The sequence below is a fragment of the Strix uralensis genome, chromosome 13 (assembly GCF_047716275.1).
Source record: "Strix uralensis isolate ZFMK-TIS-50842 chromosome 13, bStrUra1, whole genome shotgun sequence".
NCBI lineage: Eukaryota > Metazoa > Chordata > Aves > Strigiformes > Strigidae > Strix > Strix uralensis.
The window spans coordinates 18508505-18535014 of NC_133984.1; the positions used below are offsets into that span (position 1 = coordinate 18508505).

At 44.7% G+C, this 26510-nt stretch overlaps 1 protein-coding gene across 4 annotated transcripts in view; it reads right to left on the reverse strand.

The window, feature by feature from the left end:
• Positions 1-26510, reverse strand: part of GRIA3 (glutamate ionotropic receptor AMPA type subunit 3) — a 156670-nt gene that overhangs the window by 8609 nt on the left and 121551 nt on the right. For 3 of the 4 annotated variants that reach the window (XR_012630640.1, XM_074882226.1, XM_074882225.1), the window contains exons 13-14: positions 14656-14903; positions 13982-14096 (exon numbers count right to left, since the gene is read on the reverse strand). Coding sequence is in view for 3 of the 4 variants with exons in the window: in XM_074882226.1 (XP_074738327.1) it covers positions 13982-14096; positions 14656-14903 (363 nt within the window). In the remaining variant the exon portion in view is untranslated. The remainder of the gene's footprint in view (positions 1-13981; positions 14097-14655; positions 14904-26510) is intronic. The other variant, XM_074882227.1, reaches the window with a different exon arrangement.

The window sequence follows — 26510 nt, forward strand, 5'->3', positions numbered from 1 at the left end:
ATGGCCCTATTTGTCAGGTGAGGTACTGCAGTACCTCAGCCTGGGGAGGAAAACAGTGATTTGCTCTGTCCATCTGTCCTGGTGCGAGGAGCAAAGTGAGATGGGTGAACAAGTGCTGAGCAGCCGCTGCATGGTTAAGGCCCAGCGACCGGTGGAGCTGATGCCGTGCCAGGGTGCTCCTGTGCTGGGGGGCTGTAAGCCATCCTGCCTGCCATGGGGGCTGACTGCAGGTGGCTGCTACAAGATGGGTAAGTCATGAAAGGAGGGGCTGGGGGGGGGAAAGTCTGACATGAAGCAGTAGCTGGTGCTTGTGTTCCCCAGCCTTAGCCTGTCCCATCTGCCCAGCACGCAGATGACCTGGAGGTTTGCCTGGGTGAGCTCCCGGCCTCCCTTAGCTCTGCTATTTTGCTGGCCAGGGCACTGGGATGAACAGCGTGTACCTGAGTGAAGAAACCCTCTCAATGTGCTAGAAAAGGCACTAATTTGTGGAGCATGAAATGTGGCTTGTTTGATCAAAGTCCCAAGGAACAATTTTGTCTGCTTCCAGGAAATTAATCCCAAGACCTCTTAATGCATGAACTGCTCCCCTCAGCAGCAGGATTTGAGTGACCTGTGGTGGGAGAAGGCGTGACACCTCTGCAGCCCCCAGTTCAGTGCTTTACCTGCTGGGATGCAATGTGAGCCGGTGCAGGATGGACTCTTCAGCTCCCAAATTCCCGAGATAACTAAATATATTGAAAAGTGACCCTGGCTGCTGGTACATTTTCTGATTGCTCATCTCTGAGTAGCTGTCTAGCCTTGTTCAATTTAATAGTCAGAGTCAGGCATGGCTTTGGCCGAGATCCCGACAGAGGTGCAGAAGGGCATGTCTGGATCGTGGTATTTTTCTTGCCGAGCACTCAGCAGTGCATGTTGAATGTGAATCCTCCACACTGCACCTCAGCTTGCAACGCAGCCCATCCCAAAAAAGGCCCTTGGGCAGCGCCAGCACCCTGCCCATGCTGGCAGGTCGAAGGCTATCAACTTGTAAAGTGTTTTGTTAGCTATTACACAGAGAAGCGTAGGGCTCTTCTGGGAGCGAGGGCCATTAGCTGTAGGAAGAGGATTTATCATAGCTTGCCCTGGCACTGTTTGTTTGAGGGGGGATTTTTTTAAATTGCCTTAGAGGCAGAGGAACGGAAAGACTAAATGATGTGTCTGGGTCCCATGGGAAGGCTGTGTCCCAGCCACCCACCTGCCTCCCTGGCCAGCTGCACCACCCCAAAACCAGCTCAGAGGATCATTTGCTCAGTTTCTGGGCCTCTCTCAAAAAAGACTTCCATTTCCTCATCTTTTTCCTGGGATAATTTTGTGCTTTCCAGATGCTTTTTTAATTGGATTGCTCTTGTTGGGCTGTACAGGATATCCTATGAGGTCCTCAGCCCTTTCCCGGGTGGCTTCAGCTGTTTTTCCTCTGCCTTTAATTTATGATGGGATTCTTTTTCACCTTCCCTGTGTGGTTTCCAGCCCAGCTCTCTAGTAGTTTTGTTGCTTTTATCAAAGTAAAATGTTCAGAGGTTTGAGAGCTTGTGCTCTCTTGTTGCGCTCTGCACGCCCAAGAAAACGAGCTGAGGTAATTAGGATCGGGATGTCAGGGTTTTGGATGTTGTAAGATGGTATTCTTGGGCAGAAACTTGCAGTGTTTTTCTTCCTCACCACAATGGAAGGATTTTTTTGTTTGTTTTCTTGTGCTTTTCATCCAGATGTAGTAGGTTTGGCTGATCCAGGCTTAACCACATGAAGTTTGATCTGTTGGACAGCTTTACCAAACCCCACTAAGACTTTTTTTTACTGACATCTATAAATGATGGGAAGACTTGAGTCTAGAGAAACGGTACCAGGAGCCTCATACTGAATAGTATTGCCCCCAGTGGCAAATTAAGCCATTTGCTATGGTTAATTTATTTAAGAGAGGCATGACTTTATGAAGATCAGTGCCCATCTATTCTCACAGGCTTCACTTTATTGGAGTCTTCTGCAAACATGATTTTACACCTGGGACAGAGGTGGGTTTTATTGGTGTTTCAGCAGTTTGGTTTCTCTGCTCCCCTGGTAGAAGATCCCGCTCGGGTGCTGGCAGCATTACCTTCCCCTCTTCAGCCATCAGTTACTGCTAGAAAACAAGCTGTGCCAGTCTTTTTCCAAACGCAACATGACACCATCTGAAAGGGACCCAGCTCCTCTTCCCTTTGCTGTGTGGCCCTGGGGCCTCCTCCCTGCTGCATTTCAGCCCCTCTTAGCTCAGGATGCCAGCCCCAGAAGTCCTGCTGTACCCCTTGTTGCTGGTGGCTCCAGGTGACAAGACGATGCTGAGTGAACTGATTTTTGAGAAACAGCATGCATTCACTCACTAAAATGTCACCCCTGAACTAGGTCCCCAAAGCTTTGGGTTCAGTTTAAAAATCCTGGCCACCTCTCCCTTCAAATCCAGGAATCGCTACAGCACTTCTTTGTCAGGAAGGTTGGTCTTGCATAAAATACGGCATTGCTTCCAGGCTGAGTATGTTCACCATGCCGACGCATGAGATCATCCCTCAGAAGAGAGAGCTGCGATATGCTCTTTGTAGAGCATCTATGACATTTCTATTTCATTATTGCCTATTTTCCATCCACGCCATTACTATGGAAAAGAGGGAACACGATGATGCAGAGGCCATCTGCTCTCTTCTTACTTCTCTTTGAGACACCCTCACCCCGAGGGACTTCTTGCCCTGCCTCCTCTCACCACAGCACCTATTTCAGGTTAGTTGCAGTAATTTTTATCTCCATTGAGAAAACTGGTGGCATTGTAATATTTCTTTCTGGCCAGAACAAGTTTGAAGTAGAAGAAAAGTAAATTAATCATCAAAGAAATAGTTCTTTATCAGTCCCAAATGTGAGAGGATACAACTTCTGCACCTCTCAAATTATAAATCATAACAGATTTTTCATTTGATTAATGACCTTTTAGGCTCATTTTCATGATTTCATTAGCACCTATAAAAAGTAGGTAATCCCCAAACAGATATTTTACCTAGTGCCATCACTCTAACTTCTACCGGCTTAAGAAAGAGACCCAGCAAGCTGAAGCCTCACATACAACTGCAAAACCTGGCCAGGCTGCTCTTTTGGCAACCTGATTCCAGTTACTGGCCACTGTGTTTATGTGCTGATGCTGCAAGCAGGACCCTTCCCTGAACAAATTCGGACTGCGGAGATCTGAGCAGCTTCTTGGAAAAGTGCTGTTAATTTATGAAAAGAACATCCCAATCTTGCCAATAAAGGGCCATTTTCCAGGAACAAGCGATGAGATGTATGGATGCTAGCGGCTTTGGGTGTTGGGGTTGGTCCTCACAAGTTGCAGGCGATACAGAGAAAGAGCTGGTGACCACAACAGGTGAGTTTTAGGAGAAAAAGTCACTTTGGGACTCAAAAATCTCACTCAATAATCTCTAGACTTTCGTTGGCTGCATGTAACCAGTGTTTGAGTGGCATAAAGTCTCAGCAACACCGTAGTTATGTTTATTACTTGCAATCAATAAAGATTTAAGTGGTGATTGGAACAGCTTTGGATAATTCACATCCCATTCTATGCTCTAATGGATGTAATATAAATGTTATACCCAAAAATGATCATTGCCAAGGAGAGCAAATGAACATGGCAGACAGCACACTGTTCCCTCAAACCAGATGAACCATTGCTCAGAATGAATTTAGAATTTTTAGATGCAATCTTTCAGAAAATGGAACTGCAGAGAAAAGGCGTAATAAGTAAAGGCTCTCCAAAGTACTACTTAAAGGGCTTCCTCGGAGTTATGCAGGACGGGGTGGGATGTGCATGGGTTGCACTGAATCTCCCAGGCAGTGAGGCTGCCTGTGGTCTGGCACCTTTCACCACACTGGTTTTACAAACTGTAGGTGTTCCTCCACCCAATCATCAGCTGGTTTCTGATGTTCTGTAGATTATCTGGTGTACAGGGTACAGTGTGGCATTTTCTCAGCACTACTGCTTGCAGCATCTTGAGAGTCCAAACGTAGCTTTTTTTGGGGTAGAGGGTGAAGAAATCACCCACGATCTTGAAGGAAGACCAGAATAACATCAGCAGTGAGAGCTCCTCTCTGATCTTGAAAATGTCCTTTCTCCGCTTGTGCCCAGGGCTGAGGCTCAGGATAGCAGAGAACAAGCTGCAGAAGAGCTGATCAGCGTTCCAGCCTGGGGAGGGATGCCTGGCTGCCCGGCCGGCTCTGGAGGATGCCAACTGATGGCCAAGAGCTCCAACCATGCAGCTCCACTGCTCTTATGAGCAGGCCCCGCACAGGAGGGCTCAGTGGCTTCTGCAGTGCTACCCAGGCAGGACGTCTGTGTCCCCAGTGGCACCGGGGAGGGATGTGTGCCATCTCACCCAGGGACAGAGTTCACTCAGTGATGAATCTAACAAATTTAAAACCAGTGGCAACGGGGATCCTTCTCACAAGGCAGATGGATGCTGGGTCCAAACATATGGTAAACACGGCCAGCAGAAGCCTTGTCCATTGCTAACAGGTCTGGCTAAAAGGCCAGAGATGCGACTTCCCCATGTACTTATTACTGCATCTGCCACAACACGAGATCCTGCGTGGTCACTAACATGCCCTTTTTCATTATTTCCCAGCAGTACAACATCAGATGGCAAATAACTCTGGTTGGAGAAGTGATGTGGAAATGCAGGCGCGCATCACTAGGGATGCGGTATTTACAGCAAAGCTGTTTGCGTTTTAATGTACCCTGGCACTGGCCATTTGGGTATGTCAGGGGAGGCAAAATCACAGCGCCAAAGACACCCCTGGGCTCCGGCTGTGTCACACCGCACGGGCGCGGAACAGCTGTAAATCTGGTCTAATATCTGGCTAGGCCACGTTTATTGCTGATTTGTGGGATCAGAGCAACAAAAAGCCACAGGAGGTTTCTGGCAATTCCGGCCCTCTGAAGATTGCAAGATTAATGAAGCGTGATGTCCTCCCTCCGAGTCGGTGTGTGGCCCTTGCCGAGCTGTGCAGTCAGACCATGAGCTGCATCCCTGCAAAGGCCTCTTCACCCTCCCATCCAAACTCCAGTGATGTGAAGGAGGCAAAAGTCCACGGTGGTACCAGGTCTTGGTTAGTACATTACAAAGTGGTTTTTGACTTGTTTTATTGTTAATGCCTGTTATTTTTACCTAATCCCTTTATTTTAGGAATCTGACATATTTAGAGCACTCACACCTCTGCAGCAGGAATTGTTTTTCTCTTGTTTCTTATGACCAAAGCTGTCCTTGCTGGCTGGAGCATCCCTGGGATTGCTGATGTCAGCACAACCCAACTAACAATGTTGTAATGTCAAAGAGTTTAGATGTTAAATGCTTGGATTTCTAAAATCCACCTCATAGTGTCAGAGGAAAGGCAAGCGCACTAAGGCACAAACAAACAAGCATTTTTTAAATTCAAAATGCTTCCTAAAATCCTTTAGGGTAAAACTACTGAAAGCACTGAATTAATTGTTCCTGTTGGCATCACTGGCAAATCTCCACTAACTTCAGGGAAAGCAGAGTGGGAAGCTTGTTGCGGTCATGTGGGAAGTGTCACCTTCACCATGCTCTGAGAGGTAAATATCTGAAGGGGACAGGGAGAATGAACTTGAACAACTGCACCATTGCTTTGCACCGAGATTTCAGCCCCACGCATCCACGCAGAGAAACCCCTCAAAGCCACACATCCCTGAGCCGGCCCGCGTGGGCACACGTCAGCACCAGGCGCTGACAAATGCAGAAATCAAGCCCGGGTACTCTGCTTAATTTGACAGGATACCATAAAAATCTCACTAACAACCATCCTGGTATCATTAAAATGTAAAGATAGAAACAATCCAGGAAGAGATACCAAATCCAGCATTATTCTCTAGAGGACATTGCTTGAGGTTAAAGACCCATCTAAATCAAATAAGGCACTTTATTCCCCCAAGCTCTACAAATCCCAGCCTGATCTGTAACTATTGAATGGACTTTTTGTCAGATCTTGTTACTGAAATAACTTCTGACTAGATACAAAACCTGCGGGTGAATGCGTTGTCCAAGTGCTCTGCTCTTTCCGAGATCAAATGTACCTGCCTGTCATAATTTACCAGTTTAGCAGTGTCTCCATACCACAGCTTCATGTTTTGCTATGCACTCACGCATGAGGGATGGGAAGATTTCGGATGGGTATGGGTTCAGTATTAAAACCCACTATGTTTGTTTAAAGACTACAGTTACCTGGTACTTCAAGCAGGAGTGAACAGAGCCCTGAAAATACGGGAATAAAAACATATGGACGCTCACTATTCCTATTTGTTACCTTCTTCTCAAAATTGATCTCCTGTATTTCACACCGAACATTTAATATTCATGGAGAAAGCACCAGGCATTTCTTCTTTAAGAAATGAACACTTGGTTGCTCTTTGCTGCCATTTCAGAACCTGCACCATTTTTTCCCTGCCCTGGGTTACCAGCAGTTGCACATCTACAAGATTTAATATTTGAGGGACTGAAATGCTTTATGGACAGGCATAGGCAGGGATAAAAGCAAAAGCCATCTAGTTTGAAAAGACAAAGAGCTTTCAAAATTAGAAGATTAAAACTCAGCACCTCAAGCCCCATATATCCCCCAGCCACATAAGAAATACACTATGTGTTGATGGCTGGGATAGTGCTCAGAGGCATAGGGCAGAGAGATAAATCCCCCAGCAGGAGGACATTGATTTTCCTCAATAGCAGAGCCAGAAGCAGTTCCCATTGCTGGAGGTGCCAAGGTCCCGGGTGCCAGTGAGCAGCACCCCAGAACTGCAGGTCCCCAGCTGCCAGCGCTGGCCCTGGGCTCGTCTGTGGCCATCACCGACAGCTGGGCTGGGACCCTCCTTCAGGAGGTCACTGCACATTTCACCTCTTTTGTGCCTGTTGGTACTGAACGGTGTCATGGGGTGACAAAAATCTATGAAATAGCACACAAAGTAGTTTTTAAAATTTGTTTGTGCTGTGATATTGCCAGCAACAGAGACAGCCACTGTGGGCAGTGGAGACAGGCAGTGGCTTCTCCTGCTGTACTGACAGGGTGCGTCACCTGTGAGGATTGTTTCTCTTCGAAGGGCATCAGTGACCCCTGCACAGGCATACCGGCTTTCGGTTCTGCTCTGATGGCAAATGCCTGGAAAGGAGAGGCTCTGCAAAGGGTGCTGCACACAGGTTTTGCAATGGCCATTTGAATTCTATGCAAACGACCTATCAGGGGATGGCGTTTTTTAGTTACAGCTGAGTATTTAATAGCTGCAATAATTCTCCATAACAGAACTTTGTTCTAGTCTTCATTACTGTGTTTTTCCATAAACAGTGTTCTTTTGGTCATTTCAAGGTTTCTTGCCTTTTCTTTTAGAGGCAGGTTGGAGCAACCACTGTATCCTTGTGGAATCTGCAGGGTTTCTCCTTGCAGTACGCATTTTAAATTCAGGTGTTTTAACTGATCCTGTATTTGCTGCAACGTGGAAGACATACACAGATGCACGATGCTATCGTATCATCTACACACATTCCAAATACACTTGCACGGAGCCAGATGTGTTACCAGCTGAGACTGCAGGTTCCTCCACTCTTCACAGAGAGTTTGCAGCCTGTGTTTGGAAGCAGAAACTGTCTCTAGGAAAGTGTATTTGTACGTTTCATAAATGTAGCTCAAACAAATTAAACTCTGTACTAACAGGATCATAATTTAATAGAAATGCCAAGTGCTAATGCAATAATACATGCCTATTGGATTAGGAAACGCAAGCCATATCAAGTCACTGTAGTTCATTTACAGCGGTGTCTGAGACTTGAGGTACAGATGTGGCGAGGGGGTGAGAGGAAGAGCTACCCAAACAGGGAGGCGTAATAAGGGAGGGCAGATGCTTAATGTCACACTCAAACCTACAACATGGATCTTTCCTGTCATTGCCTGGATCCTTTCTAACCTGGATGGATACGAGCAAGAGACTCAACTTACCTTGTGTGTGGGCTATCCCCTCACCTTCTCTTTCTCTTGCCTCTAGACACATCCATTATTCCCCCCGTCTTCTATGATTTATTTTCCTTCTGGGATGGCTTCTTCTGCGACTCCTGCTCTCAGGCTCTTCAGCAGGCTGCAGGTAGGTGCTGCTTAGTCCAAAGGCTACACAAGATATTCAAAGAACAGCTACGTTGCTTGTATAAAGCTAGAGGTGTCCGAGCCATGATTACAGTGCTGGCGAGCACAGAGAAATCCACCAGAGCAGCACAAGTGCCTGTGTCCACGTGAGCTCAATGCTGAAACATTAGAATTACTTTGAAGAAGAAGAAGAAAGGCATTTACTTTTCCCGTTGTACGTTAAGTGACAGCAGTTACCATTAAAGAGGAAACAGCCAAGCCCAGACCCCCAGGGAGATGTTCAAAGGGAGGGCCCTGCTCCTGCTGCTGGGAGCCCCACTTCAAGCTGCTGGTTTTCCTTTTTCAGTCCCAAGGAGCTCTGCCTCGGCTTTTCCCACACTGATGCCTACAATGCAGGATAAATGAATGACTCATGCAAGCAATTTATGGAAATTAACTATTAAGCACCACAGGTATTATCAAAATGAGTGCATGAGTCACAAGTCTTTCTCTAAGATTTCTTGCAGCCGTAAAGGCAGGATGTAGTGTCACTGCACGAGGCCCAGCTCTACTGCATTAACACGGCACAAGCGTGTTTCCTTGTACACTCAGATCCAGCTTCGTCAGGGCAGAACAGCTAGTCCCCACAACACTAAAGGTTACACAGGCAAAACAAAATGGTTCTCATTTCTTAGATGCCAGCCCTGACTCCAACAGCTCCTTCCCAGCCTGGGCAACCTGCTCATCCCAAATTCTCGTTCGGAGTCTCCTAGTTACATTCCCAGGAAAATACCCTCAAACAATCTGCAAAACAGCACAGACATTTCTGCAAACCAGAGCAGGCTCTCTGCCCTTCTTGGCAGTGCTCTAAGCGAGATGCTCTGATGAACTCCTAGAGCATTAAGACTTCATTATTGGCACAAAACATACACAGTATTATTTCCTAATATGCTATAAAGTAATAGCTGTCAATTAAACAAATATTCTGATGTCTTCCTTTTCAAGTATTATTTTGCTTTGTCACTAATTTGCACAATGCAATAATTTCATATTACTTTCCTAGCTCTGATCATGAATTAGCTCTGTGCTACTATCACTGGCTCTGACCAGCCATTTTATCTTTTTCCAGCTCATAACCCAGGCCTATAGAATGAGTGGCAAGTAAATTCATGCTGATGAACATAATTTCAAACAAATTGCTCAAATAAATTGTGCTGCTTCTTTTTAAGATAGCCATTTCCCCAAATGTTCTCTTTAAAGCACAACACGTTTGGCAATGGTGCTCTCTAGATGTCAGGTATCATCTAAAATAATGCATAACAGATTTCTTCTAAAAATATGTCACTTAAAAAAATTATGCTGCAAATGCTAACGGCTGTGCTGAAAATGTATCAAAGCAAAATAGCACGGAGAAATGGGGGAACAAATCCCATCTGTTAATGGCCACACTCACAGCTCAGAAGGGTTTGGGAATGTGATGCTTTATGGAGCATGGCTCTGAGGGCAGAACTCAACTAGCATGCCAGAAAAGTAATCCTACGATTAAAAAGAAACAACTGAAAATTGAAGTAGTATTACATCGCATGTCATTTCACAGATGTACTCCAAAAGAGATATCAGCCTAAAAAAGAATATATTAAAGAAATTAAGTCAAATAATTAGCAAGGAATCTTGGCATGTGAAGTTGGCGAGATGCTGCATTCAAACATTCTCCTTCTGTGTTGGTTGTCCTTAAATGTTACCGTGAAGGTATAAGAATACAAGAAATGTATCAACAGCAGAACTACAGAAATTCATTTTAGCAGAAAATTGTTCCTATGCAACTGAATAATTAGTTTCACTTAAGTCACTCAGCCTGCCACTGCTGTCTGCATCCCTTTTTGTCTATTTCTTGTTAAATTCCTATTCAGCCATCACTCAGCTCTGAGATGATAGGACTGTATAATAAACAAAATAATTAGTTTCCAAACTCATAATACACTGTAACATATTCCCTGGAATATGTTTTTTTTATAACTGCTATTTTGCATTCTCTCATGATTGAGAACTCAGCTCACATGTATAAGAGAATTTGAAGACGGTATAATTTTGCCATGAATCCAATGGATGAAACTAAATTCACACTCATTTAGGAGAGCTAAGTGAACAAATTTTGATGCACATACCAGGATGTCTGCACCAGCCAAGTCAGCCCACATGTACTGACATGCATCACAGACAAATTACGTATGGATGGAGCACGTTCCCCTTCAGACTTCTTAAATAAAGACCACTACCGAAATGGGGTAACTCCCTTCGCCAGGGCAGTACCGACAGCCAAGATACTGCAGGGCAGACGGGCACCCTCTGCTCCACACCAGCGCTGGCATATACCGGTAGCACTGAAAATGAGACATATGTCAGCCGAGGCCTTTAAAACAATCTTGTTAAAACAGCACAATCTCTTTAGTCTTAAATTACAAGTGGACCCCAGGAGCATGGGAGGCTCACAAGACTAACCTTACAGTCTGCGTAACCGAATAGATTAAAAAAGTTGCAGAAAGTCAGTTGAACACCGTTTATTCCTCCTGCTGTAAGACTCAAAATCCTGGTGAAATTTAAAGTCACTGTTTAATTTTCCAATGGCGATGAAGATACGATAACAAGAGGTGCAGTCACAACTCAGAATCATTCATCACCAAGCACAGGTGAACCACATGCTAAACCGCAGGGAGGAAGAGGATGGGAGGGCATTTTCTGGGTGACTGGGTTCTTTGCAGTACAATGATGGGCACTGGCACAAGCAAACAGGCTGCATACTTACCTCTGGCTTTCAGCGCAAGCTAGAATATCAGATTGCACAGAGGAATTCAGCTTAAGAAACTGGCACCATCAGTCTGCAAGGATGCACAGCTACACACAACTCATTAGCAGTAGGCAGGAAGCGGCTGATTACAAACTCGAGGCGGCAGTTTCCCAAGCCTGGGTCTCTACTGGTGAAGCTGAGAAGTGGTCTGTCAGCTTAGCCGGTAGAGAGAGCTGCCCCGAGTGAGTAACGGTCTCTGTGCCGCCTTCTGTGACGGGGTGTGAGGTCTGCATCTCCACCTGAGGCACCTCCATCACCCCGTCCTCTCCGATTCCCCCCCAGCTACCGCCTCCTTTAAAGGAAAAGGGGAAAAAAAGAACAGTTTTGAAGCAACTCCTCTGAAATGCTCTATAAATGAAGCCGTGTTCATATAAACAATTAATCAGAGAGATGGAATGAGATGATGAGGGAAACTCAGGCTTCTGGTGGGAGGACGGAGAGGAGGAGAGAGAGGCCAGCGAAACTGTCAGGGCCGTAGCACCTGGGGGGCAGCCCTGGTGCTCAGCTGCCCCGAGAGGGCAGCGGGCTCCCACGGGGCTGGGGCACAGCCTGAACTCGGCGTTAGTGGCCGATGATGGGGGTGAGCATTGCCAGGAAGACACTGGGGGTGTGCATTGCCAGGAAGGCATCTGCCTGTCTGCTGCAACGCCGTGGCATCACAGCCTGCAGCATTCAGTGCCTACAAAATGCTACCTCAAAAGCAAAACCACTTCGTAACAAAAAAAGCCCTTTGATTCACAACATCCCTAGAAACAACAGCTAACCCCTTCCCTGCCTCCCCTAGCTTAGTCTTCTGCAGGAGGTCTTCTCTGACCCACGTTCTCCTCCCTGGGGACTTCTGCCAGTTGAGCCGTGCCCCCGAGAGTCAACGTCTGTAGCTCAAACAAACAAGCAGTCCTTCATCACAGCGTGTTATGACAAACTGCAGAAAGACAGCGGTTTGTGATTTACGGATTAAAGCAGCAAAACACGCGTCATCATGTTTGCTCCCCTTCCCTCCTCACCAGACACCTCTCCGTGGCATCACAGCACACCTGACATTCACTGACCAGGGCCAAGGGCTTGCTAATGGATGGTATCGCTCTTTGTAAAAGGTCTTTCAGCACAAGCAAAAATAGAAGGATGGCTCTGCCCTAATTATGGCCATTTAAAAATCCTTTTTTAGTTTCCTTAGGGCTGTAAGCATTAGTTGGCTGGGTTTAATTCAATGAACTTGAAGCAATGAAGTTCATTGAAGCTGGTTTGTACAAAGAATTTTCTTTCATGGAGGCAGCATTAGACGATGCAGTGTTGAATCCCAGGAGAATATTAAACATTTAATATACTGGCAAGTGTAACATTATATAAAAATGTTGTGTGAAGGATGAGCAGCAGAGCTAAAAAGCATAAAAAAGCTCATGCTCGTTTCCAGGCTGCTGCTGAGCACTGCAGACCTCCAGTTATTGAACAAACATGAATTCCAGAGCTTTTCCTTCCTTTATTATTACACAGTGGCTTTGGCTAACATCAGAGATGAGCAGCCGAGTAATTTTCTACGTAGCCAAGTGTAAGCAACTCTTATTAACAGAATGCAGCAGTAATTTGCAGTAATTGTCCGAAACTGCAGTTTACTGAAAATACTGTTATTATTGATTTTGGACCAAAGCTGAAGCATTTTTATAAGGAGTTATTGTTCCTTAAGGAACTGGTTTTACTAGCTGTAGGAGAGTGTCACTATGAAGATTTATCTCAGTACTTTTCAGCATAACAATGTATTTTAAATTAATTTTCTTGGTAATTCCTGTACTCAGGGTGACCAATAGTACCCAGTCTACTCTAGCTACAGCTTCCCCTCACCAGGTTAAAGACTGCAGAAATTGCCAGTTTTACAGGGTAAGGTTGGCAATATGAAAGCACACTAGTTAACTTTTGCAATACAGAAGCTCATTGAAGCAACTTTGAGAGCCTTGCTACTGTACAGGCTGCTTGAAAGACTGAGGGAAGCCTCAGCTCAGCAGAAGGCAGTGACAGTTTTGCCACTGCTGTCACTGGAGCTAGGATTTTAATCCACATCTGTTTCAAAAGCACAGCAAACAGACTCTCCTGCACAGGTGTGTGCAGAGACTGGTCAGTGGCATACAAAAGGTGACGTTTGAATATTCTAGGCAAAACTACCAAAACTTCTTTCCTTAAGATTCATTTCCAGTTTAGTGCATCGATACACTTTCCTGTTGCAAGCAACCTACCTCTTGTTTCAGCTTCACCTATTGCAAGCTCTAGCATTAATGGGTGACTACCACCTCTGCTTAACATCATGTCTTTGCTGTGATTGTTGCTTGACTCATCTCTTGAGCCCATGCTGCAATTAGATGAGCAGCCACCCTTTCTCTCCCTGAGCTACAGACCCACCCAAGCAGCTCTTCTCCCAAGACCAGACTTTCTCCCAGGGGCTCTGGTGGCACCAGTTCCAGTTCCAGACAGCAAAGCAGCACGTGCTGGTACTGGTTTCCTTGACCCCTCCCCAAAAGAGCAAAGGAGAAGGGAGCCCTCTTGCCTCCAGGTATGTGCTGGCACGGCTGATCCTGGAGAAAAAAGCCTCTCGAAAACCACTCTAGATCACAGCTAAACCGTGGAGAAGGACCGGAGCTTTGCCCTCAGGGGTTAGTACGGCGGCCAAATGTGATCACTGGTTTCTTGTACAGTTACAAGTACTGATTTGCTCTGCGTAGGTCCCACCAATACTGGACTTTCTATCTGTTAGTTAAATAAGGTTTCCAAGCTTGACCAAGCCTGCTGATGATATTAAATAAGACCATTTCTTTGAAAGAGCTACTGGGCAAGCAAATGGCTTTTTTTTTCCCCACCACAATTATTCAAATGGTATTAATCCGTATTTTTGTTGTTTTTCTTTTTTTTTTTCCTTGAGAAGTAAAATAACAGCCTTGCCGATTACTCTTTGCTAAGGTACCCGATTGTGGTGACATTGAGGCTGACCTTGGAGTCACCTCCCCCGCTGCCGCACTCTCCTTTGTCGTACCACCATTTGTTTTTCAATTTGTCCAAGAGGCCTTGCTCATTCAGTTTTAATACTGCCAGGTTAACAGCATTTCTTGAAACGATAAAACATAACTTGTAAGAAAAAATGCACAAATGCTTAGGAAATCGTAACGTATAAAAAAAGGAGCACAAGAGGACAAATTGGCTAAAATTTCACAGAACGTGGAGCTATCAAAATGTCTGTACAGCAAATACAGGGTTAAATATTGGAAGGTGGCATGGAGGATAACATTTGCTCAAAACTGAAGTGTGCGGGATGGGGAAATCGTCTTTGAGAAAAAAAGTAACAAGAACACCACATCATGCAGTTAACATTCGTCACATATGGCAGGTTAACTCAGCTTTTACCATTTAAATTGAAAAAGCCATTGAACTGTAAAATTAAAACAGCAACAAACAATCAGAAAGGACAACACGAAGAGAACACTAAAAAAATGGATGCATTAAATAAACGAAACCATAATTTACCGTCTTATTTAACTCCATGGAATATTGAAGATTTTAAACTTTAAAGTTACCTCAAAATCCACAAGAAAGAAAATGACAACACAATACATCAGGGTAGGTGGAATACTATAACAACATGGATATTGTTATATTATTCCACCCACCTTAATGCTGAGCCTTTGGGTGTTGCTACACCATAGCCCTTGGAATCCAGGTTGCCTCCAACTTTCATGGTGTCGCAGGGCTTGCGCTGCTCGATGTACTCGTTCATCGTTGACTCCAGCAGGAAGGCAAACTTCCCCTTCGACTTCCGCACCCTCGCCACCCCGTCTGCTGTCGTTTTGGTGAACACCGAGGGCTCGGCCGACTTCATGTACGACCACATTTTCTCATAGACGGCTATTTTTGACCTCTGGGAGAGACGAAAGGAGGGAAATGAAGAGCCATGTTGGCAAGGGCACAAGACTGAGCTCCTTGGGCTTAGTTGGCTTAGAGGTATAATTAACACCCTTTAACTGATTAAGGCTAACAAATAAAAAAGTCAAGGTAGCTTGGAGAGAGACATATTGCCCCCTGAACAATGACCAAACCATAAAATAGTTGGGGAGGGGGAAACATATCTCAGACATTTATTCTACTAATTGCCATGTAATTGGCAGCCCGGCACTCAGAATGAGAAATGGCGCGTGCCTGTCCTGGTGCCTCTGTTCCTGCTCTGCAATGGGTTTAGCCGCCTGCATGCTGCTCTGCTGCTGAACCAGAGGGAGGATGTTAAATCCTAGCTCATCCATCACGGCCAACAGATGCAAAAGAAGCCTCTCCTATTCGCACAAATCCTCAGCATTGGTTTTTGTGCTAACTCGCAGCTAGGAAGCACCAACATTTGCTTATTACAAGTTCCCAGCAAGGCAGGAGTCCGTTTTCACAGCAGCAATGGCAGGTCTATGATATAGGAGACCAGGGCAGCTCTAGTGGCTTCTAATAGTGATGCTCATATGAGGGATATAAATAGTAATTACAAAATCCTTTATGAATCAATAGTCAGACTTCCAAAATTCAGTTTCACATTTTCCTAAAGATAGCAAACACAAATATTAACAGTAAACTGAAAAAAATTGCTGGTTAGCTGCTTGTATGTCATGTATATATATATTCTTTTCCTGTTTTCCTCATTTTGAGCCTGAGCCAATCCTAACAGCCTCTAGCTCAGCATACAGGTTTTGTGAACCTGGAAATGTTGAGAAATGTGTTACTTCCCCTTCTCCCTCTTCCCCATCAGTAACATTTAAACCACCCTCAGATCTTAAAGCCACCTCCAGACTCTTAAGCATTTGTATCCTGGGCTACTGGTTAAACTTTCCTGCTTGGTCGACAGAAGGCAGTAATGCCAACTGTATTTCTCTAAAGTCTAGAAATCCGAAGGATTTATATAAGGCTTTCGGTCGAAGCTGTGGGTATCTCGAATTTATGCCTCCTACTCCTTGCCAGTTTCCTGTCCACAGCTTTCCTTGCAGAATGGGAATGAGGCAGGCAGTAGCTAAATCTAGTTCAAATTTAACAAACTTGTGGCAGAAGACTGTTAATGTCCGTCAGCTTGATGATCGAGACATGTTTCCTCCTCATTCAGGACAATTTAATGTGTTTTGAATAATGTAATGCTTAACAACCAGTCTCCAAATATTTCACAGGGAGTAAGACCTGACTTTACCATTCTTCAGATTAACGTGCTCAGCTAGTGTCGCTATGATGGATGGAGGGGAGCACGGAAGGGAAGATTTTATTTTAATTATCCTTCCTGATGAGCTGAAAAACAACTAAAAATGCAAACCAATTAAAATCAGCCCAATCGACAATAGGAAATCAGAGAGACAATAATACAGTGCAGCTTTGTAAGGAGCTGACTGGGTGGTGGGGTGTGAAAAACCAGCAAGGATTTCAACTGAGAGCACTTCTTGGCTAAAGATGGGCTGTACAGCTTCGTCCATCCAGCATCAGGAGTGAAGAAGCAGTGGGAGGAAGGGGGATATAAATGGGGCCTGAAATGGTCCTTACACAGGTAAAAGAAGGAATCAGGGGATTTGCCTGGCTTCTCCCTGCAGTAGCAAACACTGAATAACCCAAGATGAGGCCTGTGGCTCTGAAGCCACGGGGCGAAGCGCAGCAGCCAGCTCCTGGTGGGAGCGGGTCCCCGCTGTCCTGCGCCCACACCACCTGGCACCTGCCTCACTGCCTCTGCCAGCCCCCGATAGCTGGGGTGGGACAGGGCAGCTCCGAGCCCCAGCCGACGGCCGGACCGCGGGCTCTGCCCAAGGAGAGACGTCTCGCTGGGGCTCTTGGGCCGGCACCCACAGGCCAGCAGCTAAAAGATGCTGGTAGCTGCTTTATCACCCATTACCTGAGGCGCCTCTCCGAGCATGCTGACCTGGGTCTCCTGCTTTTCCAACAACCCCCTTGATGCAGGTGGGCATTTTCCCATCTCCTTCCCTGCTGGGAGCTGCCGAGGGCATGGTACTGCTCTGAGGCACCCGCCGGAGGGGCCATGGGGACCCCAGGGCCACCAGAGATGCTGGGAAGTGGTGGCTGCCACCGGCTCAGTGGCTGCCACTGTCCTTGTGCCCTGTGGGCAGCAGAGCCCACACCTGTGCAAGCAGCAGCTCAGGCAGAGCATGCCTTGGCCCAAGGCACAGCATTGCCCACGGCCGACCTGCCTGCTCTTCTTGTGCAGCTCCCTCACACAGAAAGGGAACAGAAACAGCCTGGCTGGCCAACGCAGAGACTGCGTGAGCAAGGGCAATTCTGGCATGTCCTAGTTTCAAGGTGCTTGTTGTCCTCACAACCTTCGTTTTCTTTTAACATAAATAATGCAAATGCACCTGCCCATTTATATTTGCAAATGGGCATCTAAGGGACAAAAGGAAGGTAAAAATACAGCTTTACTCTTTCTCTTTATATCTCTTAGCAAGGTAAAGTGGCCTTCAAAAATTGTGCATGCACTACGCATGCTTTTGCTTGTTTTCCTCTGCAGTGTGCCTTTAATTACACAGATAAACCAGAATTTCTTTTCCTTTTCATCTTCTAACTCACACCGGAATATCTGTCTTTAATAAGTTCTTTCATACTCTTTCCAGCTGGCCTGACTACCTAAAAGCAATTGCCAATACATCTGTGCATTGTTAATAATAACAGTTATCTGATGAGTGCCAGCAGCATGCTCAGGGCTGCAAATGGTCCAAACAAAGCACGTTCCCTGCTCCAAGGGCGAAGGGTGAATATCATCATTCATGCTTCAAAAAGCTGAATTCCACAACTCAAAACCGGATCTCTTTTCAGCTTTAACAAATAGCCTAAGCTTTATAGTTTGCTCCCTTCATTTAACTCTTTTGGATGATGTGGTTAATAAAAATCACTACATTGCTATATGATCATTGCCCACCTCTTCTTCTGCCAAGTGGTATTTTCATAATATCTTGTTATTATCAAATTAACGAAATTAGTATAGCAGTCTAGTAGAAATAGACAAAAATGCAAGCTAGAAATGAACACAGCAGGTATTGACTGGGAAAGGTTAAAATAAAATGCATCAGGTATGTGTTGGTTTTGGAGTGGCCAGAGCCTAGTGGGGGAGTCTGGGTGAGGACCCACGGATGGCCTGGGAGCGGGGACTGGGGAGGTGATGGGCTCCGGCCACTGCATCCTGCTCAGTTAGTGCTGCTCTTTGCAGCCATTCCCCTAAATTCAGAGTGAGGCCAAAATAACGATTTATGAGGAGGCTTCCAGATGAGCTGGGAACCCTGCAAACCCACTCGGAAATGCTTGAGGGCATTTTCTGCCCCAGGAGCCATATTTTACACCTGGTCAACAACATGAAACAACCAGTTGACAAAAGGTGGTCAAAGACACAATGAGATGAAATGAAAGACAGTATTTTGAGTAAATATTTTCCTTTTTCCAATTTTCTAATTGCCTCAAAAAAACCCACAGAAACCCCGAAAAGACTTTCTGAAAAGGAAAATTTCTTCCCTTTCTCAAGCTGCAAATCCTGTGCTGAAAGAACATTTTCACCCATCTGTCCTCCTCTGCAGACACTCCCAGCCCCTGCCAGAGCCTGCGTGCCCCCCCTGGAGTCTGACACCTGCGAGAGGGGCCAGGCAGCAGGAGCAACTATAGAGAAAGGATTTATACTCCAAAATAAGCTAAGGTCTGACAGAACTGCACTGCTGCTAGAGTTCAGCGACAGTAAAACATTCTCCCTCTCATTAAAGTGTTACTTTTAAAAAGATATTTAGAAAAAAAGCTTAAAAGCAAAGATTTAAACCAATTCAAACCCCAAAACTGCAGTAACTCCCTGTGCTCTGCAACTCCTACTGCATTTCTTTGATATTGCTCTCAAGAAGTCTGTCACACACATTTCCTCGGGATTTCAAGGGGATATTATTATCATTTTTTTCTTAAAAGCAACATTTTCAGTGTTTCATCTAGGCCTTGGGACACATTAAAGTGTCTTTTCATTACTGCAGCCTTACTGCAGATATAAATAGAGCTGGCCTTTGCTTTGTCAATAGTGCTGGCTTTTTTCTTTATTTAGAGATGTTTATGCAGAAGAATGAGCCACACACACCTCAGCACAAGGGTGTAGGCAGCTCCCTTTCGTGTCAGCAGAGCCAGCAGCTCTCATGCTGAGGAGTCACTTCACTTGGCCCATTACTAACTAGTACCTAAATACACATTGCTTCTGGGTAGCAATGCGTTCATTTTAAAAGAAGGTGCCAATTCAATCAGTCCAGAATTTTAACACCATCTTTCATTCTAATTCTCTTAGTTTTGATGCGTGGTTGGCTCCAGCGCTGAAATGAAAAGTCAAGCAAACCCAGAGTGTGCCAGAGCATCAAAAAGCGCACCCGGATGGGGCTGGGCATGCGTTACCAGCAGCAGGAAGGGGGCAGGTTTACCTCTCAATTGCAGTTATTTCTTCAATCCATTCAACGACGACAAAAACCCAGCACCCGCAAACCTGGCTCCAGCTGAGCACGACCAGATGCCTTGGTTTCACTTTTGCACATTCCAAACCGCCTAGAGATATACTGCAAAACCCAGCACATCTTGGATGATTCCTTGACATTGGTTAAATTTAGCTCTAAAATATCTTTGTGACTGAAGCCTTCTCCCATTGACCGAATTACCTTTCCCCTTCTGCAGACATCTGTCTCACACTTCTGCTAGAAGTGACATTGTGTCACCTCCTCCACCACTGAGTAGTGGTGAAGCTATTATATTTGAAAGAAACAGCATTTTCCCTCTATAGTTAAAGGATGTTACAGGGATGTCCTTTGCCTATTTTAGAACATTTTGCCCTCTCTGCCACCTTCCCTGCAACCTGTAGGTCTTCTTCAAAATGCTCTCATGCACCCCATTGGGCTATTTTACTAAAATGACCAAAATGGTCCTTTGTTTCTTCTGACAGGCACCAGGAAATTATTTCCTATCCATCAAGCTCAAAATGTTCTCTTACAGGTGATTATTGTTGATCATCCAGTCACCCAAATCAATTTTACTTTTAAAATTAATCTATGTATTCTCCCTTTTTTACTCTATGTTTAAAATTTTAGATTATACTCATGTTAATTTTTTTACCTCTGTCTTCAAATCTAGAAGAGTGATAAACAAGCTTAAAAAAAAGGAGGAGAGAAAGAGATAAGATCCCCCCAGTAATTCAGGTGCTGGGCTATAAGGAAGGACAGGAGAATGTTTCATGCTGGGCAGTATCAGTGTAAGAAATGGAACAGGCACACTGGAGAGGGAGAAGACCCAGAAGGAAGCCAGTTACAGCTGCCTGATCTCTCTCAGGGCTGGGTCCAGACTATGTAAACTTTAATATACTTTGGAGTAGGTCAGTATACATTGAAATGCAGTAAATCCAACAGGGAAGAGCAGCAAATGGGAGACAAGTGCAAAGCGTACGGAGCCCCTGACCACGGCACGCATACAAAGGTAGGCAGAGACATCGATAAATGACCTAAAGCAGCAGAGTTAACACACTCCTCTGCTACACCAGCCCTATGACACTTTATAGCTCTTTAACAAGGGAAATTTATAGCCCTAAGTCAGACAGATGTTGCTGATACAAAACACAAAGGTCCGTACTAAAAACAGTGCAAGTATTTAATCTGAATAATACATGCTGCCTTTATATAGATGCACACCTCACTGATATGAACTTAGGTAGTTAAGTTTGAACCTCAGCTTCATTATCATCACTCATCGCTTTTCTTCCGCATGTGCAATTAGCTCTTCTACAGCAGCTAATGAATCCAGTAGCTTATGAACCATTAAAAAGCAAGTTACTAAACAGGAGTGAAAAAATGCTAGAAGACTGCCTTGGTACCACTGCTGTTGCCTGGCTTGGGGATCACTTTAAGATCCAGCGGTTTTAGGCAGTTGCTTTCTTGGGCTTTCAATATGGCAAACTGCAATGGAGTGGGTACCACTGTCTTGGTCTTTTGGATAAGGCTTTGATTTGATGCCTTTCCGCTCCCCTGCAAGCTTGACGTCAAGTCACCCCTGCCACAGCTGCCTCTGGGAGGAGCGAGGGACAGTGGTTGGAGCCCCTAGACCAATATCAGCTCTGAAGCACATGGAGGCTGGCCTAATGATGCTACATTAATAATAAGAACATGATAAATATAATTAGTAAGGTCCCTCTGCCTGAGATTTCCAAGCTCTTTACTGAGAAGGTAAAAATAGATCTCATGAAGGCCAGAGGGCACCATTAGTCCCCTTTCCCAAGTGCAGACATGAAAGCAGAGATGTCATTTACTGAAGGTCATAGGGCAAAGTCTAATAGATCAATGTCACAGCTTTTAGCCACAGATAACTTGTGATGCCAGCAATTTACTTACCTATATGGACAGAAAAATCAATCCCATCATTACATGAACCTCTTGTTTTTATTACATTCTCACAGAAGAAAGTAGGTCAGATGCCATGAGCATGCACAGGGCATTTCTCTTTTAGCAAGATAACCCCCAAACCTACCAAACTCTACCCATGGTTTATGAATTTGTGGGATGCCACAGATAATCAAGGTTCAAGCATGAGTATGTAAACTAGTCTGCATATTTGCAGGAATACACAAATCTTTGGTAACATATGCATAAATGGAAAAGAAAGCGTGAACTGGTGAAAAATAGTAATATTCCAGAGCAAGGACGGGAGTCCAGCCAGCAGCTCATGGAGGAGGCGGTGGTGGGGAAGGAGGGTCAATGGCAGTGCTGCACACACAGGCAGCTGGGGAAGCAGCCTGCAAAAAAACCCTCCAGGCTTCAGCAACACTGCAGTTTTCTACACCTGACATATATAGTGGCCCAATTACAAAAGAAACTTTATCTTACAAAAATAATACAATATTGTAGGAGTTTTCTTTTGAGACTTTCTTCCTGTGTGTGATGGTCATTTTGAAAATGTGAGCATCGGCAGCAGGCAGGTAACGCGCTGTAGCTGCTTTAACAGACATCTTTTGTGGAGTGAGCTCTGCTCACACAAACAGACAAGCAAAGAGTCACTCTGGCTGTAACTAGACGTGGCTGACATGTCAGTAACAGTCTGAGCAGCAGAATGTAAATCAAGAATTTAAGACATCCTTTCCTGGCACAACATTGAACTTCAGACTACGTGTATATTCATCTCCTCACTTTATTGCTGCCATCCTCCCCGTTGCAGTACTGATGGGGAAATTAAAATGGAAGTTTTTACCAAGAGACAAGCTGCCTTTGTAAATCCTCTGTGATTCACGGCCAGAGCCGGCGCTCGGCCAGCGCTCAGCCCAAGGAAGCGCACTGCGAGCGCTGGGAGACAACCGGGGCTGGGTGGCAGCGCTGGGGATCAGGATGGCTGTGCTCTGCGAGCGTGTCTGTCTGTCTGTCTGCCTGCCTGCCTGGGGAGCAGGAGGCAGCAGGCACCCAAGCCTGCCGGAGGGAGGGATTACGTCAGCCTTCAGGCTAAGGGGCATCTTTCCAGCAGTGACATATTTAGTAGAGTAAGCTTGTCTGGGCAACTGAGCGGCACACCAGCCCTGCTCTGGATTTGGTCCGTAATAAATTAACAGAGAACGGCGTTTCCAGCACACGATCTGAACGCTGTCAGGTCTAATGAGTTTTCAGCTCCAGACAGAATAGGCCAATATAGAGGCAATGATGGAGAAATCCCAGTGGACTGCAAGAGGGGATGTTTCATATTCACATCATTAGTTTCTAAACCTTCATGTATTTTCTAATTATGCAACAGTAACAGTAGCAGCACTGTGAGTAATTTATCAGCACCCATGTATTTTAAATGAATCCCTAACAAGCATGTATTAATGTGACACAGCAGTATTACGTAAAGTAGGAGAGACTTGAAAAACCAGGGTCCTTGCTGTCTTGAGCAATGTCATTATCATTATCACAGAGCTGCTCTCCAAAAAGTAGAACATTCAAACAGCAAGTGATTTTCCCCTAGGCGCTCTCTGCTTGGCCTCTGTGGTGCAGACACAGTTACGGCGTTAACCCACTGCTAGCTGCTGTGCCAGGCTCCCCAGGGGCTGCACCCACCCGCCCTGCCTCACCCAGGGAATCCATTCACCCCTGTCGCGCAGCCGGCAATCCTGCTCTTACAGAGATCCACCTCTGAGCAGCATCCACACACAGGTGAGCTGGAAAGCCTAAACCACAAACATAAGTAGAGCTGATAGACAAATGCCATCTGTTATTGAACATAAAGGAGAGATTTATTCAAATATTTGTTATTAAGTGTTGACCGAAAGCTTCGTTAAATCCTGGCTTGATTGCTGAAATTAGTAAAATGGTTCAGCCACCTTAACCCCAGTACCATCCAAACATTTCCTTTCTAAGGAGCGGATGATAGATGAGCTGTTAATTTTAGTTCCCGTAAGGATACATTCTCCTCTCCAATCTATAGGCTTAAAGACATTAGATCACTTCATGGGAAAGCATTTCTTTTGTAATTATGTCACATTTGATTTCCTGCTGTCTTTAAAACTGCCTGTTAGCCATGTGGCAGAAAGGAGGTTCAACCGATTAAGAGAAAAAACCACCCACAAATAGACCATCTCTCATTCATGCAATAGAGATGGCTGTGATCCCTCTGCACACATACATTCACAATTTAATATTTGTGCAGATCCCCACCTATATCAAACAGGGAAGGGAGAGAGAATATATGGGTGAATAAGTTTTTCACACTTTCTACATTGAAAAACAGTTAAAACACATTACTTTCTCTGATTAATCGCTGCCACATTCCCTACCAAAGATCTATACAGCTCATATTTGAAACTATCACTTTTCTGTGATGTTCTGTTCTTTAAAGTCCATAAATACAATCACACTTCAATATTTTTGTCAGGCGTTTGTTATGATGACTGTGTTGTTTTGCTTGATGCCAAGAACACAGAAAGCTTAACACTGCTAATCATAGTTTTATCCAAAGGCAAAAGCAAAGCATTTGTATGAATGCTGTGCTAGAAACAAGTCCTTCATCTTCACTAGCAAAGTAATTTTGAAATTAAAAATCAAAGTGTTTAACTACAGATGAAACCCTTAATGTTGCATGCAGAGAGTTCACTATGGTGTTTTTAATAGGCTCTAATGATGATCTCAATATCGTTTGATTGCACAGAATGCATAAAAATTGCACAGCAGCTATTGGTTCATAATTCAAGCCTTTTCCCTACCTAAACTGCTTGCCAGTAGAATTTATTTCCCTTACTTCTTGTCTTCACACAACCTTATCATCAGAGGAAAGCAAGGAGCTCTTTACCTTCTAACTGGGTGTAACACGCTAGTGCTTCAGAACGCATTACGGTCTTTATTTCTCCCTCCCTCCACCCTGTCTGTGTCCTATGGGCCCGTCTGCCGCAGCCTGCCCATACCGAGGGCCCCTGGGAGGGACCGCAATGGGGAGTCCTCCCTGCACGCTGCCCGCCGTGGCGGGATCCGGTGGCTGTTTGCTTACTGGGGCCAGGAGGGACCAGGAGGTCACCAGTGTCACTGCAGCCCCACCTCGTACAGCCCGTGCAAAGCACTGTCTGAACATGAGTGGAGGTTTTAGTTATCCCAAGTGCTTTTAGTGGAAGGTATTTCAAAATCCTCTTGATGGGTTTTAGGAACTTTTTTAATTTCCAAGGAATTTGAGGTCAATCCATTCATTTGTTCTTTCACTCCTTTTTCAGATAAATGTTTATTTCCTGCTTTCGTGCTAATCCGTCTGGTGTTTTTTTCTTTTCTTCTGAGCAAACTGTTTTCTGTATCGGCTTTAGTTTTACCAGCTAAACAAGTTGTACTTAAAATTCTTTTCAAGAGATACCTCACCAGTCCTCTTACCATATTGACATACTTCTTCTGGTACCCATTGCCATGTCAAAGCACCTTTCCTCAGCATGGGCAACCAGAGATGCAGACAGAAACCCAAAGCCTCTTGCCAGAGCATATCATGCTTTTCTCTCTGCTCTTGCTGAACTATTCAGACTTGATGAAACCAAGAAAAGAGAAAAAGGGGGACTGTCTTAGGGGCCATCCCTAACATGACATCCTGTGTCCTAAAAATTGTAGTTCTATATCAGATTTTATGTATCTATGAAGTCCAGAAAGGCCTCATATCTGGACCTGGTTTGGAAAGAACTACTTTTTGAGAAAACTGATGAAGAGGAATTTCAAGTGTTGAAAGTGCCCACAAAGGTGTAAAAGAACAGTACTGCCTTCTTGCAAAACATTAATTAAGAGCAAAATATTACTGAAGTGTCTGGGCAGGCCATCCACATGCAAAAAGAAGTGAAGTCTTCACTCAGGAGGCACAAGGAAAGCATGTGCAGACTCCTCGGTACCCTCAAGTCAGCTATCACTCCCCTGTGTCCTGAAGCAATGGAGACTTTAGCCTTAGCTGTGAATTTCATGCTGTTTTGCAAAAAGTTCCTAAAAATACTATCTGAAGTATCTAAGTTGTGCTTGAAGGCTGTCAGCCTGTTTGACTCCTCCAGGCACTGAGCCTAAAGTCTTTATCAACAGCAGGAGCAATGTCAGTGTCAAACTCTCTACCCAATACTCATGAACATCAGTGCCAGGTAGGAGTAACCAACTCTAAGAGCAGGAACCATTATGTCCAAAGGATCTTTGGCCTTTCTACTGAACCTCCTAACAGGCCTGGCAATCAATGCCATTTCCAGCAGAAAAAATTGGGAACTGACTTCAGAGCAGCAAGTCATTTCATCTGAGGCACGGGGGAGCCACTGGATAGCGGAGTCATTTTGTCAGGGACACCCTTGAAACTATTGCTGAGAAAAATACATCATTCTACAATAAAATAGTGGTCCTTTGAGGCCTCCTTTTTCCTTAGTTTTAGTTAACAGTGATTAACTACATTGGTAATGGTGTGGTATGAGCCGCCTTCAATTTCTCACAAAAGCGAGAAGGGCCTAATGCAAGATCTTGCTACATGTTACCTGCCTCAATATTTCAACCTGTAAAGCCTTGTCACATCAGATCCATTTTGAGGACACCTTCTAAAATTTCAGGTTTTTGGTAAAGTGTACTTAGTGTGTCAGCTGTGTTTGTCAATGATCAAACACATACTTTGCAAGTTATTTTACAGAAGCCTCTTAACACAGATACCTGCTAACAATTAAAAGAAACCATCATAAATTCAAGAGCAATTTATATTTCTAAATGTCTAGAAACACGTTCTGCTTCTACGGAAGTTTAAACACAGCCAAGTTTACAAAAGAATTACTAATTGGTTGTAAAGGTCATGCCTTTCGAATATGTGCATATTGAAGGTGTGAAACCTATTAGACGCTGGTATTATACTTAGGCTCAGTGCTGAATTTGGATTAAATGGTGTTATATTGATTTGATGAGCTGCTCAGATATGCTGAAGCTTTAATTGAATGTATTAGAAGATGTTAATTCTAACACATACACCCTTGAAAGTAGTAGCTTAGTGATTTGAAATTGCTTTCTAGTACAGGCCT